This window comes from Pseudorasbora parva, chromosome 17 (assembly GCF_024679245.1).
Source record: "Pseudorasbora parva isolate DD20220531a chromosome 17, ASM2467924v1, whole genome shotgun sequence".
Lineage (NCBI taxonomy): Eukaryota > Metazoa > Chordata > Actinopteri > Cypriniformes > Gobionidae > Pseudorasbora > Pseudorasbora parva.
In genome coordinates this window covers 11610217-11627639 of record NC_090188.1, presented here as the reverse complement: position 1 = coordinate 11627639, position 17423 = coordinate 11610217, and the positions used below count along the sequence as shown (strand labels likewise).

The window sequence follows — 17423 nt, the reverse complement described above, 5'->3', positions numbered from 1 at the left end:
AGGAGGGCGTATAGTTTACCTGTGACGACTGACGAGGCGCGCGCACGGGCACAGCGATTATCACAGCTGAGTTCATTCTGCTCCTCTGCTCTTTCTCACGTTACTTGGCTTTACAGTAACTACTAGCCGACTTTCCAGCGTTTTTGGACGGTTTGTGACGAAAGGCACTTCAGTAAGTAGATCACTTTATAGTGCACACGTTTTCTTTTTATGATATTTATTGACGGCAATGCACGTCTGTACGTTAATGGTGAGCATCGCATGAAAGTGAAGTTATTTCCGACGGAGCAGTATGAACAAGTGTCTGACATGTTGAGTGAAGACAACATCATTTAGACGACACGGAAAAGCTGGAAATTATAATTTCGCTGAGAACATCAACGAAGCATCAACGTATATGGCAAGCCGTATTAACATTATTTCCTTAAAAATAGCCTATCTGTTTTACTAGTGCCTATAACTATAAGAAAGAAATCCAATAGCATAATCTTGTTTTAAAGTATATATTTAATTAGTCTTTTTTTTAATACCTGTCACTAATCAAGGTAGTGAAAATTAACTATTCCTTCTTTACTGAGAGCAAATGTTTAAAAATAATAATAATTTGTAACTACTAAAATATTTGCTAGTATCTATTCTAGTCTTCCTAACTGGACAACTATTCATTAGACAATGCTGTGTATTCAAATTGTTATTAATATTTTATTCTTGTTAGTTAGATTTTTGGGGAACAAAGGTTTAATTAGCTAACAGTAGTTAACTACATTTGTTAACCATGAACTAAGAATGAGCAATGGTTCTACAGCAATTATCAATATTTTTATTAATGTTAATTTCAACATTTACTAATACAGTATTAAAAGCAAACGTTGTATTTTTTAACATTAGGTAACACACTGTGAACTAACATCAAACAATGCATTTTTATGAACTAACAATAACAAAAGATAAATTGTAAAAAAGTATTACTTATTGTTAGTTCATGTTATTTAATACATTAATGGTAACAAATGTAAATTGTTACCGATGTTTGATTGGACTACCATTCTGACTAGTGATTTAATATGACAAGTAAAACAATTAGCTAGTGAGATAAAAATGTTACTGGTAACAATTAGGATATATACTATTTTTTTCCTTAATACATTTATAAAGTTCTAATAAACTAGCAACTTTTGGGATATATATTGGTAACTATACGAAACTAGTAACGGCACATAATAAATATTTACTACTAATAAAACTTAAATATGTGCCAACAGCAATTAAAATAGTCAATATCTAAACCACAAATCCTCACATAATTTGCTATTTGTTACCAGTAACTCAAGAATACTCACTTGTAAGTATTGGGATAGTGGCTAGTGGCAAAGTATTAAGACCTAGAAAATGGTTGCAAGCATCTAAAAATATGTGCTATAGGAGAAAGTAGAATAGGAACATTTGGAAAACATACTAGTAGAAAGTGAATATTTAAATTAGTAATAAAAATAGAATACATGTGAGAATGGCTTGCCATACAACATTTCTGTCAAGGAGCAGTTCATTAAAAGTTAATCATTAAACTGTGTTAAAGGGCTGAAAGATGGGCTATACTTCAGGCTATGGGTACGTGATGTGAAAGAGTGTCAAAAAGACTGCAGACACGTCTGCGTTTATTTAGATTAATAAACGCAGACGTGGCACAAAAACATATAACTGTCCAAGTAAGATGGCATCTAAGAATTCTTTTTAGTGACACACCAGTAGCGGAATATACTTGCCAAGAATATAAGCAAATTGAAATATCTAATATTTTCTTTAATATGTGAACACACAATTGACACATAATACTGAAAGTCTTTAGCCTTTAATGCTGATTCTTATGCTGAAGCATTGCTGTCTATATGCTGTCTTACATATTATGATTTTAAATAACAAAATATATGCTCTTTCATGGCATCCACAAAGTTTAACGCTGCTCTAATGCTGCATAATTTTACACAGATGCAACTTAGCATCAGCAAATCTTTACTATGACATTTATGTGGTATTGTTTCTTTAAACAGATTTTGGAGCAGATACAGAGCTGCTCAGATCAGCTATAACTCAGCGTTGTAAAGAAGCCTTAAGAAAGGGATTTATTGCATACTGCCATATGATTTTTCTTCTCTATGAACTGCTTTTATAGTTCAACAGAATCTCATTTTGATTCGCAACTGAAAAAGAGACAGTCCCTTAAGGGATTCAGCATCCGGTCAATGCCCCAGTGTACAATCGGGCACTATCGTTGCTTGTTCTCAAGGTCTTATACATGCAAGAATAACATTTTGATAAAAGACGGGTTTCATAATTACACAGTTCTCATTCATAAGCCACACATTGATTTAGTTGTTATACCGATATCTTAAGCTAGCTTTAATGGTCTGCCATTCTCTATGAAAAGTTTATTTATTTATTTATTTACTTTGTTTGTTTATTGCCTTGTTGTAGAATATTGATGGGTCATGTTACAGCGATGATGAACTAGATGCCGGATGTGCTGTTGAATGTCTGTAGAAGATTAGGCAGATTTGTCCAGACACTCAAAAGGCCTTCAGCTGATCTGCTTTTTAATTCAAGAGTCTGTAAATTAAGAAATGCAATGTTTAAATGTCAAAATTTTGGTTGTGCTCCTTCATTCACAAAGACTCTGCAAGTCATTAATGCATGGAATATAGCATGTCGTCATCATTCGATTACATTCGTGAAATCATGATGTGAATTTAGTGTGTTTGTCGGTGCTGCTCTCTCTTTAGGGGACTCGGATGCAAATGTGCTCAGAGTGATTGACAGCTGGTTAAAGATGCATGAAGGGTCTCATGCAGTCACTGTTGAGCTGAGCTGCTAGCAGAAACAGAGCTATCGTTTTCTCTCTGCAGCTGCTCAATTCTTGTCACTTGATTCAGTCTATCCTACGGGCTGATGCCATGTACCCTGTTGTACAACTCGACACTTTATTTTTAAATGAACTTGCAGCTGATCTTCTATTGTCTGGAATTGGCTTTGGCCCATCTGTACTGCTCTGTAGCAGAATAAGAAAGTGCAAAATGTGTTTGACTGATCTCTTTCTGTCTGATGTGACCACACAACATAACACCACTGTGCTGAGCTGTGGGCTACAGTGGGCTCCAACCTGATATGCTTTCATTTGCTTTCTTATGCCGTTTGTGCTAAGAGATTTTCTACTGGGAAGATCTTGTTCCTCATGTCTTTGACCTATTCTTTCTTTCTTTCTTTATAATTCTCGTTCTCTCTAGCGCATCTGAATTGGCAGAATAATAATACTGCTGATGGTTGTGTAGTTATAATCCTGTAATGGATTTCATTCATAAACCTCTTACACTTTAACTGGATTTTAGTTTTGGACCAACTATTATTCAATCCACACTGTTCTCTTAGCGGTTCAGCAGAAAAGTTATTTGATTCCTGAAACTTTCAGTGATATTTAATACCACATAATGTCATATCTGCTAATGCTTTGTTGGCATAAATCAGCCCCTGAAGGATTTTTTTGCACAGTCCTTTCAAAGCATATTTTTTAAAATGAAAAATATTCCCTTATTAAAACCAGTTAGGTTTTTTTCATATGTGATTTTTTTTTTTTGTATTTGATTTTTTTTAATGATTTGAGCAAAATGTGGATATGGCCTTAACTATGACATTTTAATGAATTTATCTAATATTTGAACTATTTAATATAGTATTTTTTATAATATGCATATTATCAGCATAATTATCATGCACCAAATCAGCACATTAGAATGATTTCTGAAAGATCATGTGACACTGAAGACTGGAATAATGATGCTGAAAATTCATATTTTCCATTAGGAATGGGATTTTTTTCCCCCAGCTCTTTGACGTTGTTTCTGTTGTTGTTAGAGAACTGTATTGAGGGCAGAACGAGAGATGCTGATCTGTTGAACTTCTCTGGCACAGTACTGCTGATTCCTGAGCTATAGCAGGTGTGAATTCAAGCACATCTGTGCAGTTATGTTTGAGAGAGTTTGTTTTGTGTGTTTCATTTAAACAGAGAGGAAAGGAGCTAAATAGTTTTGAATGAACACGAATAGAGAGGCCTAGAATCCACTGGGAATGCGCTCTCTAAAGTGGAGATAGAGGGAAAAGAAAACAGTGCTCATCTGGTGTGTAAGCTTGTTTAATGGAATGAGGGCGAGAGAGAGTGTTTATCTGAGAGAGGGGGAGAAGCCTGGAGTGTTTACAGAAGAGAGGGATTGAGTGTGTTAGAGTAGTGGACGAAGGGAGGCGAACAGTTGGGTGTTCAGGCCACTGTCCTTCTAAATCACATCAGATTGTGTGCTTGTGTATGTGTGTGTGAGTCTGGGACACAATGACTTCCTTTTTAAGTAACAACCATACTCTTACAGTTCAGGAACAACCAGGAATGGATAGTTAACAGTGTCAATATGGAGAAAAATGTTTTAGAACTGAAGAGGTAAATGGTTGTTTTGATAGATATGGTTATTAAAGGTGCCCTAAAATGATTTGATTTTTTTTTAATTGTTCTCTGATATCTAAAAAGTCGGTATGTGGCTTATTTAAGGTCAAAAATTGTCCAGATACGGTTTTACAGGTCCATTTACAACCCTATAAATTGTCCCTATAGGATGTAATGCTCTGTTTTTGCCTTATTTGGAAGGGTCGTCGTGAATATTAATGCGGAGTTCTGCTCTGATTGACTGTTTCACTGCACTGCTCCTTCATTACAATGACTTACAATTATAGCTTCTTAACTTTGAATCAGAAACTGAACTGGGTAGCGCGTAAATATGTTGTTTGTAAAGTAACGTTACAGTTTTACAGTAGACGTTTGATCAGAGTACTGATTTAAAAGTTGATTTATTTAGCCAAACAAAGTAATTTAGAAGCCACTCAAAATAGTCAGTGTCATGTTTACTACTCACCCGTTGCAAAATAATCATACTTCAGTTCTCAAAAAGGTATATTTATTTAACAAATTGACTAGAAGCCTTGTCAAATGACTATCGTTTCAACTTAGATGGTGGTGAAGGTGACGTTAGCTACAAGGATCGAGTGAGCGATCTGTAAGCAAACGGTAAACGTAGTTAGCTTCTGAGTTATGTGTTGATGATGAAATTTAGGATAATTTAGATTTCAATCTGTCAAAAGGGATCGACATACGTATCTACTGTTGTATTTTATGACTGATGACACTGGCAGGAAATAATATTAACTGTGTCATTTGACAAACTGGTGTGCTTCTTGGAGTTTCCAATTGTTACTTCAGCATCTTCTGTTGGATCTAGACAACACGGGATATTATCTTTAATGTTGTCTTACTAAAAAACTTTCAATGTAATCAGAAATGGGTTCGACAATGAAGAAGTGGATAAATAACTACTTACTGTTTTTAGGAATATGGCTGAGCGAATCCTACTTAAATTGTCCCAAGTTAGAGAAACTCTCCTTGGTGAAATGGGCCGAGCAAACAAACAACTTTGAATGAAATTGTTGCGGTATCCGATTGTAAATTAACATCAATGACTGTTGGACCGTGTCAGCCAATGTTGAGTCGATGTTCTGACATAGAACCTGGAAGCACTGTACTGTGTTTACTACATGAATAGTGTAGGAGACTGATACAGATGAGAAGAAATTGTTGAATAAAGTCGTTATTTTTGGGGGGGTTTGTGCACAAAAGGTATTCTCGTCAGTTCATAACATTAAGGTTGAACCACTGGAGTCACAAGGATGATAACGATGTCTTTACTACCTTTCTGGACCTTAATGTTGCAATGACGTTGCTGCTGGTTCAGAAACCTCTCCGATTTCATTAAAAAAAATCTTAATTCGTGTTCCGAAGAGGAACGAAGGTCTTACGGGTTTGGAACGACTTTCTTGTTTTGCAATAAGAATCACAATTGAGCAGACTTTTTCTAATGTTTTAGACATAGATGGAGGATTTAAAATAAGTCGGTAATTTGACTCATTTGTATCAAGTCATTTGGACTGTATTTGGATGTAGTTGTGTTTTTGTAATGAGAGGCTTAAGACCTGCCAGTTTAAAGGCTCTTGGGACATGTACTAAAGGTAAAGATGAGTTAATAATATTGAGAAGAGGCTCTTCTGCTACAGGTAACAACTCTTTCAGTAGTTTAGTGGGTGGATCTAATAAGCGTGTTGTTGGTTTAGATGCATTACAGCAATCTGCGGCTGTCAATCATTCTCCATTCAGCTTTAAACTGTGTCACTTTCGGTTACAACAGTCAACACAATGAAACTCCAAGATGATTCAATGTTCCTGTTATTATGCTTGATCTGAATATAACAGTCTATGGTTTCGTAACAAAAGAGTGATTATTAGTTCAACACACTGCGGTATAGAGATTCTATATTGAATTTTTAAACAAAACTGCATTGGTATCGGATTGGTATAAGTATCGACCGATACTTAAAAATGTTAATATTGGATCTGATTGGTTCTGAAAAAATTGTATCACTGCATCCCTAGTTTTATGTGATCTGAGCTAAGCTATTGTTTCGAGTTGCAGATGTTACTTACTTGTTCAAAGGAAATTTTCTGGTGAAATTTTTTATTTTTGTCATACTTCCAAGACATAGAATCTCTGATTCCGAAGGACAGTATCCACATAAGTGTGAGGACTGAGAGCCAGGCATACAACCTTCTAAAAACTTTAGATTATTTGTGCTGAGGAGCCGTGCTGATGCGCAACCTACGTAAAAATGAAATAACTGCATTTTCAGGTTTCGAACAGAGATGGCGACAAAGAGGCAAAACTTACAGATTCCAGCTTTAAAGGGTTAGTTCACCCAAAAATGAAATTTCTTTCATTAATGACTCACCCCAATGTCGTTCCACACCCGTAAGACCTCTGTTCATCTTCAGAACACAGTTTAAGATATTTTAGATTTTTTCCAAGGCCTTTCTGTCCTTTGAATGTAAGTGAATGCCCACTTGCTGTCAACGTCCAGAAGGTAATGAAAACATCATCAAAGTAGTCCATATGTGACATCAGTTGGTTAGTTAGACTCTTTTGAAGCGTCGACAATACATTTTGGTCCAAAAATAACAAAAAATACGCAGCATTGTCTTCTCTTCCGCGTTTGTTTTCAATCATCAAATAAAGAATCAAACGGTCGCGAATCAGCAGATTGATTCGTGATTCATATCACCAATGTCATGTGATTTCAGCAGTTTGCCAGTTTGACACGTGGATCAGAATCTTGAATCATGACCGTTTGATTCTTTATTTGTGGAACACGGAAGAGAAGACAATGCTGAATAAATTCGTATTTTTTGTTATTTTTGGACCAAAATGTATTGTCAATGTATTGTTTATTGCAGTATTCTCATGAACTCAGAACATGAAAACTCTAGAGCATTTTCAGACTAAGCCACCCTGCTTTTGATGCAAGGTGAGAGAAGTCAGAGATGAGCTCTGGCTGAGTTTGTGATATTTGGGTAAAGTCCTGGCTCTTTTGGATTAGGACTCACTATTCAGTTGTCATACATTAATCACTGGCTTATTATTCAATGCAGTCACCTCAGACAGAGTTTAGGATTAAAGGCCTAAAAGGTCGTGTCATTAGATGCGGCGTTGCATCCAATAAAGCCCTTGATCTTTGTTTGACGTATATCTCTGGGTGTCCATGTGCTTTGTGCATGTGTCACTCAGACTTTTTTTATATTTCAAAAGAAGACTTTTCTATTAAGGCAACCTTTTAGTGCCACAGGCTTTACTGGTTTCCTTTTAACATGCCCACGCTCCTTTGTTCCGTGCAAACATGAGAATCTTGATAGTAAGTTTTCCTGAGGCGATATGGGCAGAGAAGCAGGGTTAAATTGTGTTATTTGAGAAACCTGATTTAACTACAGCGACAGTGCACACGCTTCACCTGATCACCTGTCAGATTAGCTATGACATCAGCACTGACTAGTCATTTCTGTACCTGTTTTAACCGTCTTGTTTTTTCTTGTTTTGCAGAGGGAACCTCTTGAGGTGAGGGCAGCTGTTCTACTTTTTACTGAAGAAGAGAAAACAACCGCATTTGCACACCAGAGGAAAGGGTCTTAAGAGACGGCGTGAGTGACTTTCTCCTCCCTTGAGAGAGGGGATGAGCGGCGGTCTCGAGGTACTCACCCCTCCTGGTCAGCCTGAAGATGATGACCCATAGTGCATGGCTGCTGTTCCTGCTGTTGCTGTGTATTGTGTCCACTCTGTGGGGTTACCCCTTCAGACCCCCGTTAGACCTGGATGTGACCCCCAGAACTACGGTCTTCTTCAACGGTATGTTACAAATGGTGTTTTTATGAAAAAAATACTTGTGTGATGAAAAACTGTGTGTTGTGTTTATATTCTTAGTTTATGGCTTACCATAGTATACATCATATTATGCATCACCAATAATGTGTGTTGAATTTGGTCTTAATATCGCAGTCTTACTAGTACTTTTATATTAGAAAAATGTCTGGAAGGCAATGGAGGAAATCCTTGTTTTGCCCTCCATGTGGCATTCCTATAAGGGTGTGAAGTCACGTGAAAACTATGTTTTAAAGGGGTGGTTGATTATGATTTCTTGTTAGTGTGTAATGTTGCTGTTGGAGCATAAACAACATCTGCAAAGTTACAATGCTCAAAGTTCAAAGCAAAGGGATATATTTTCTTTTAAAGGACTTATTTTTTAAGGACTACAACAAATGGCTGGCAGGGACTATAATGGGCTTATTCACAGTTTCACAGTTTCGAGACATCACTAACCCTAAAATTTACATATACCCCACCCCGGGAACACACAACAAAGACCATGTTGAGAAGAGGAAGAGTTGTTGTAGAAGAGCACATTTGGGAGTCTGCTCAGGCTGTCACTTCTGTCTTTTCACCATTTATTTTGCAATACAGTACGTAACACAAAAGCATGTCATAAAAGCAAGATGATAACATAAGTTATAAGTGTAATTAAACTAAACTATACCTGTTCTATCTTCATCCAGCATATATTCTCTGGCTCTGAAGCCATCTTGCAACAATGACAAAATATGCTTATTAATGACTTGAAGATAGTCATCTCCACATCAGCTACATAAATTCATCAACTAACCATTAAGAAACGACCTTTTGCATTCTACATGTTGTCACTTCTTGAGTCTAACCATCATTGTCTGAATCCATCTATACATGAAAGGCTGAACAGTTTTGAACATTTTGAGTGTGTGCCTGTGTGAGCTGCTAATGCAATCTCTTGAAGCTCCGCCCTTTTTCTGAAAGGGGGCTGGGAGCAGCAGCTTATTTGCATTTAAAGGGACACACAAAAACAGTATGTTAAAAATTGACAATTTTAACATGCTATAAAAAATATCTCTGTATAAACTTAATATACACACTCTGGGGACTTCAGATACTTAGTTTACATATTGTAAAAAGGGGCACTATAAGACCCCTTTAGATATGATAATCATTCAATAACATGGTAACACTACAGTACCTTTCAGTATGGGGTTAATTTTCAAGTAAATAAAATGGCTGCTCAAACAGATGCAGAGAATCGGCTGTGTGGTTACATGAGGGGGAGTGGGTAAAGGGACTGTTTATAACTATGTACTTAATCATTCAGATGTAAGCAAGAGCTCTATCACAGCCGTTTAGATGACTCGCTGCTTGCCAGCTTGAATTTTGTATCTCTCTTAGCTGTTGAACAATAAAACCGCTTTCTCTCACATCTGTGAAGCAGAAATGCTGGAGAGAAGGCACATTAAGTCAACCCAAGGTTTCCTTTATCGCCAGTGTTTAGTTACACAATTGCAGAGAGGTCAGAGGGCTGAGTCTTGAGGCCTGTGTTGAGTGTAAAAACATTGAAAGAGCAGCAGGTTCACTCTCCAAGACTAGTCCTACCTTTCCCTGCCAGGTCAGTGACCTAGAGAAGAAGTGTTGCTGCAGATTTTCAGTGCAGAAGACGATCACGAAAAGGTTTGGAGGATTATAATTGTATTAAGTAACTCATTATGTTAAATATGTGGAATTACTTTTTCTCACCTCCAGACGATTGAAACTTTCGTCCAGTACAATAATGTTGTTTTTTGTTGGTAGACAAAAGTTAAGTTAATTGTTGTGAACACGTTAATTTGCTTTAAAAATCTGAGTTTGAAACACCATGTTATAAATAATCCTCCAACCCTGTTTGTGCTGTTTGTCTCGTCCTTCGGATGAGATGTTAAACTGAAGTCCTGACTTTATGTGGTGGTTAAAAATCCCAGGATGTCCTTTCAGTAAAAGAGTAGGGGTGTAAACCCGGGATCCAAATTTGCCCATTGGCCCCTGTCCCATACGGCCTCCTAATCATCCCCCTCTCCTGATTGGCTTGATCACTCGGTCTCCTCTCCACCAATCAGCTAGTCTGTGGTGGGTGTTCTGGCGCAATATGGCTATTGTCGCATCATCCAGGTGGATTCTGCACATTGGCAGTGGTTAATGAAATACCCCTTCCATGAAACACGTTGAGGACCCAGAAACAATGCTATATAAAAGTAACAAATTATTAATTATTATTATGTTATTCATTCATTACTTCCAAACTGATAAATTATGCATTCATAAACAGCTACCCATTGATGCTACACTGTTATTTTAGGATCTTTGACATAGTATAGTTTTTTTAATATATTTTGAAATAGTTTTTATCTTTCCTAGTATACATTTTTTTCCGGATATTAGTATTTTTTGTAGTATTTGATGAAAAATGTCTATTTAGTTTATATACATTTGTTTAATCTAAGTTTTAGTAAGTATATCAACTAAATGAAAATAAGAAATGTTGCCTTGAAAACCTGTCTTTATATTTTATTTCAAAAAGGCTTTTAGTAACTATAATTTAACTCTGATTTGCACTTTTGTACCATTGAGGTGTGTAAGCCCCGGCCTACTCTGTATAAAAACACCTGATCTTATGATTGATTGCAGTTGTGTTGCATCAAGCGGTGTGTGACTTTTATTAGATTTTTATTGAAATACATTTTTATGGTACCTATAAACATGACCCATTAACTTGCATAGTGCCCCAGCTTAGAAATAGCAGAGAGGGAAGTGTAGCTAAGAAAAAGAAGTGGCTTGAGTCTCACATACCCATAATCCATCCCTGCATAAATCAGTCTGACAGATCTTTTCATCAAAATACTTAGCAGCTTCTACTGCACTTACAAAAACCAATGAGCTCATCTCCCCTCATTTCATTTAGCATCCCTGTGTAGGCATGAGCTTAGATTATCACTGTAAGTGGAAAATGAGAGATCAATTAATGATTAAGAGTTAATATCAAACCCCTGCTCAGCGACATCAGGCAAGAGATGAAAGTGTGTAAAAAGGAATACATTAAATGTAATTGTTCTTGACTCACTTGGTTCCCTAAGTGAGATAAGACATTACCAAAGGAAAAAAAGAAACTTTTTAAACCCTAGAATGCTTAAAGCGGATCAAATTTACCCAGAAGCCAATGTAAAATAAATAAATAAATAAAAATGCACTAACATTTTTTATTTATTTCAGATTTCATGTATTCTTCAAAGAAACTAGTATTTTTTTTGGTCATAGCATGGGTGAACCCAAGATGTGCAAATGTGACCTGTATTAATTGCCTAGTCTTTTTTATATATATATATTTTTGTCAATAATAATATTTATTTTCTTAAAGGACAACTCCGACGAATTTTTAAGTTTATCTTGATCGTTATATCTTTGTGAGTACAGTCTATAGAAAAAAAAATGAACCGGATTGGTGCTTGCAACACAGAGTTATTACAGTTAATGCCCAGAGCCCCCCTCAGCTAAAACGGCAGCTTTGGGGGCATACACGTAAAGGGTGACTTTGTGCCTCTTAACAGACACAAAATGCAATTAAAATGTCCGTCCAACATGAACAGGTCCCTCACACGACAACGAGATGCGTTTAGCCATTGTTTAAATTCACCTGTTTTAGCCGGCAAGCTGTGTCTCACGCTGAAGTCCCGTGGGAACGCAGCGCTAGACGGAAAATAAGATAAGATAATAAAGATAATGTTAAATTATTGTATACTGTTTATTGAAGTATTATTTTTTTTATGATTATTTTAAATTTGATTACTTTAGATTTTTCAATAAATATACTTTTAATGCTAATATAGCATAAGCCTGCCCGAATTGTCCCAATGGAGGCTAACGATTGATGGATGAAGGTCGCTTGGCATTCAATCTTTGAAAATCTCAATCTGACTTCTGAAAATTACTTAAAGTATCTGGAGACTCTCAACGTTGCGGGCTGACCCATATAAAGATTCGGCCCGATCTCTTTGTAGCATTTCTTTAAATACCCAGACCAAGATTCAAAAACTCTTTGAAATGTAAACATGAGTTCACAATGGGAATTTGCATTAATCAAGTCCTATAGACCTGTATTGATGACAGAAGGTAGAGATCATTAGGCCGGAAACACCCACCATAATAGGCAAAATATCTCTAAACTCTTAACCGTTATTACCTTCTTGTTTGCTTCAGTGGGAATGAGATATTTGTACCAGTCACACTGAAACATTTCATATGATACCATACATGTATAAGCCTGTATAGTATTTGTTCACATTAAACGGTATAGATTTTGGGGTGAATTTGATGTGATCTCAGCATGAGAGTAGGAGTTGGGGGAGAGGGGGTCAATAGAGGAAGATGTAGATTAGGATACTGAGGTGAGACTTGCGTCTCCAATGGTGTGTGAAAGACAGTTCAGATGTTAATTTCCTGTTTTCTCAGAGAGTCCTCATTCCTCAATTAGACATTCCGGCATATGCTAGTTTTTTTCCCAGTCTTACAGTGTAAATAAATAAATATTTCAAACCAATTTATTTATTTATTTTGTAAGTACTATGTGCAGCTTGTCTGTCATGATTGCAAATAAAAGCCTTCCTGTAGATGCAAGATCATTCAATTTAACATAAAGACATACAGTCAACTTTTAATTTGGACGGTATGTCTCAGGAACGCCAAAGCAGATAGAGTCAGTATCCTGCACCTCTAAAACCAACGGTTTCCTCTCTCTTGGGCTGCTTAATCATTAATGAGTTCAGAGAGCTCTGTACTTTATACACTATAACCCTCAGAGACATGAGACAGAGTCGAGACTTGAGATAGTGACAGGCTACCTGAGGGAGGACACAGAACAGTGTAAATTATATTTGCACTTGGATGTATTGTACTCCTCAAAGACACACTGAACACACTCATTATCAAATATCAAAGCTCACACTGCTGTGAAACTGCATGAAGTGACTGGTTGAAACATGACAGTGAACGCGTTGGTTCTCGGGAGACCTTCACTTGTTTATTTAGCAAATACACACGTCTCTCTCTCACAACAGATGCACAAGGCCTCTGGGATGTCAGTCTGAATCATGTTCTGGAAGTCATATTGATTTGGTAATTAGTTAGCCTTTTCAGATCAGAAGACGGAGGTGCGTGTGTGTGTGTGTGTGTGTGTGTGTGTGTGTGTGTGTGTGTGTGTGTGTGTGTGTGTGTGTGTGTGAGAGAGAGAGAGAGAGAGAGAGCCTGTTTATGTGGTTTATGAGAACACAAATTTGTATAACTACATGGGTATTACACTGGTATTACAATATAAATGTGGTTTATGAGGACTTTTGAAATGTCCTCATATTTCAAATAGCTTTAAAACATACTAAATTATGTTTTTTTTTTTTTGAGAAAGTAAAAATGCAGAATTTTTCCTGTGATGGGTAGGTTTAGGGGTAGGGGCAGTGTAAGGGGATAGAAAATACGGTTTGTACAGTATAAAAACCATTACGCCTATGGAGAGTCCCTGTAAACCACATAGACCAACGTGTGTGGGTTTGTGTGTGTGTGTGTGTGTGTGTGTGTGTGTGTGTGTGTGTGTGTGTGTGTGTGTGTGTGTGTGTGTGTGTGTGTGTGTGTGTGTGTGTGTGTGTGTGTGTGTGTGTGTGTGTGTGTGTGTGTGTGTGTGTGTGTGTGCACAGACTGGATAGGAGTGTCTTGAATAAATACTATAATGTCAGTTGTTAAGGTCTGATGTTAGTCATTCTGCTTTTAGCGCTCAATTGTATAGTCACTACATGGATAACTGCACGTTGACATCCCCTTCTAACTGACAGGTTCGGTTAGGCACTTAATTCCAGTGAACCAAGTTTAATGTTACAGTTTATAATGATATTCTAAAGAGTTTTGACCTTCCAGTTTTGTGGATTGTGTTTGGTGAAGGCCTGTTTCTGTTTCAGTTTCAGAGGGATCTTATCTCTGCATATGAGACAAAACAAAAACAAACACAAAAAAAAAGATTTTTAAGTAATTTCAACTTAAATTGCATCAAACTGTCTTGAAATTAGTTGAGTCTTGAATAAAATGTTTAGCTTAACTTTTTTTTGATGATTTAAAGCAAAGTAAAAAAAACATGTTGTCATAACTTATTGGACATATACTTTTTTACAGTGTAGAGACTTTTTTAAGTCAGTTTATTAATCTATTAATACTGATGGTTTTTAAATTAAATTCATACTTTTGACTGTATAGGATAGATGCATATTGCATGCTTGAAGTGGATAACTATTGTTTAAAACTGTGGGGTTAGCATAATTTTTTGAAAGATGTTTTTGAAATAAGTATTTTATGCTTACCAAGGCTGTTTTTATTTGATCAAATATACAGTAAAAATAGTAATATTGTAAAATAGTATTACTATTTTAAATAGATTTTTTCTAGCATAATATATTTTAAAATGTAATTTATTTCTGTGATGCAAAGCAGAATTTTCAGCCGCCTTCACGCCAACTTCACTTTTAACACTAGTGTGTATTGTGAGTTTCTTGTTTTGTAATGCAGTGGATGACAAATAAAATATGCAACAGTCAGATGGTGTTTCTTATAGCAGGTGAGTCATTATGGTGGGCTGCTGCCTCACCTTACCTGTCTCAATGGTTGGATTATACTTCATCCAGAGAACAGGAAATGCTAGTATTGTTCTCTGTTGCTTCATTGTTACACCACAGTGGATCTTATATCAGACTGAAATACATGAATCTGTGCTAAAAGCAGTGTCAGTTGTCTTTGAGGCTTTTAGGCTAATTGAATGTTTGAATAACAATAAATGACTGTTCACACCACTTTTTATTCCCAGAATATTTAAATAGAACCTTCTTTAAGAAAATTACTATGGTTGTTGCATTGAACAATACTGCCAGAGGGTTAGGCTATGCCATTGTATCGAATGATTATACCAATGTACTGTATATGAATGTAGAGGAGTTGTACCTGTAACATCATCCGCTTCACCACATCAGACAGACTCTTTTATGTTTTTAGAGTTGTTAGTCTGTAGCTAACATTGTTACAGCTAGCATTTTCTATTAGCGTTAATGGGATTGGCTGGAACAGCAGCACTCTTTGTACTTGGCATTCATTTACATAATTTAGTGATAAATTGTAGGTTTGTAACTCTGGACTGAGTTATAGTACAATAGGGGAATATTACATCAAAGTTTAAGACCCAACACATTACCATTGCATTTAAATAATAAGCATGGTATCATGTCCAAAAAGATATGGTAAAAAAAAGAAAGATTTATCAGCAGTGTTAGGTAAGTTAATTAATTACTAGCTACTTATTACATCTTCAACAGTGTAATTAGATTACTATACTACTTACTCTCTCTAAAAAAGTATTGAGTTATTACTAATTATTTTCTAAATCCCATATCAACCTCCACTAGTTGAATAATACAAGAATGGACATGAAACTTCTCTTTTAATTCTTTCAAATAAATAATAGGAAATTGCATATATTATTATTGAACCGACCAAAGTATTTAAAGGGAGGTTAGATTAAATCCACTATTTTTTGATATAGAATTGTTCTTTACAGTATTTAATTCAATTACAGTTAGTAATACATTACACCAAACACTGAGCTGGACTGATAATCCCAAACTTTATGCTGGTAGAACATTATGGAGGTTGAAGGAAAAACTCATTCCCACGGAATAAACTCATTGTCTGTCTGTTTAGTTTGCCAATGTTTCAATGATCTCCGTCAGTTTCTTGTAAGATCCCATGACCATGTTAAACAGACAACCATTTATACAGCTTTAAACTCTTGAGAAGCTCTATTTGAGCATTTAGGAAAACAAGTAATTCCGGTTTTGGGAAACAATAGCTTTCCTTCACTCTGCACTACAATGTGCCTGAGAATGACAGGCACTTCTAGGTCGTGTGGTTTGTGTCTGCGTAATAGCAGGCCTTTAGACTGCCGTCAGTCAGGTTGCTGGTCTGGTTAGGATGGGCGTTACTTCATGCTGGGCAAGTGCCATTTTTACACATCTTTTGACATTTGTTTGTAGTTCAAAGCTGCTCTGCTCAGTCCAACGCAGCAATATTGTGGAGGTCTCTGTGCTGTGCTCATGTACACTTTGGTTGTGTTTGAATAACCTTGGCTTGTGATTCGTGTACCATTTCGAACATCTGTTTGTGTTGAATCTGGTGCCTAGTGGCAAAGTACAAATTACATGTGTTGTGTCAGTATGACAACGTTCAATATGTGTAATGTCTTTTGTGAGCAGACATCTTTAACATTGCTATACACTAATAATTTGTGCAAGTCTCGGCCCAGTTGGGCTCCTTGGGTTTGAGGATGCCCTTATGCTTCTCCAGGCTAACACTGCCCACTGAAGAGTGGCAATATGATATCTGGAGAACTGTGGGAAACACATTTTGTGATGTGATAGTGTATGCCTGAATGAGTCAATCTGTTCTGTTAACATTGTTGGCTCTGTTCTGGAGGGTGGAGGGTGAAGATATTGAGAGGAGAGATGACAGCAATTGGAAAAGAACACAGTGGATCACTCTGCTATTTAACTTTGAGCCAGCGGATTAGACTCATAGCTTTTCTTAAGGTTCAAGAAATTGGTTTGATAAATTAAATCTTCCAGTCTCATGACCTCTTGCCCACAAATTATTATTTAATTATTATATGACTGTTCAGCACAAGTTGAAGCAAGATCACAAGCACCAAAGAGAACAATATTCAGAGTAATGGTTGAGTTATTATTATTATTATTATTATTTTTTCAATTGTTGATTTTTAAATGTCATTCACTGCAAGAGGACACATTTTTTGCCAGTTTGCATTGTCAAAATCCCTGTAAGGCAAGTCATTTGGTGGTTATATATAATGCTATTTGTAAATCAAAGTAAAGCACTTTAATTAGGAGGAAAGCCTGAAATCTATTGATTGTGAAATACAATTTCTATTTCTAATCAGGAATACGATCTAATTGTCATTTGTGGCTGTATAAAGTGCACAAACAGTAAGGAGATCAGCAAAATAATGCAACCAAATAAAACCCTGACGAGACAGGT

General features: G+C 36.3%; 1 protein-coding gene across 1 annotated transcript in view; it reads left to right on the top strand.

Annotated features, from left to right (window-relative positions):
* Positions 1 to 9: 9 nt before the first annotated feature.
* sema4ga (sema domain, immunoglobulin domain (Ig), transmembrane domain (TM) and short cytoplasmic domain, (semaphorin) 4Ga) overlaps positions 10 to 17423 on the top strand; it is a 50084-nt gene continuing 32670 nt past the window's right edge. Inside the window, exons 1-2 of the mRNA XM_067421419.1 lie at positions 10 to 172; positions 8010 to 8312. Coding sequence (XP_067277520.1) covers positions 8186 to 8312 — 127 coding nt within the window. The 5' untranslated portion in view covers positions 10 to 172; positions 8010 to 8185. The remainder of the gene's footprint in view (positions 173 to 8009; positions 8313 to 17423) is intronic.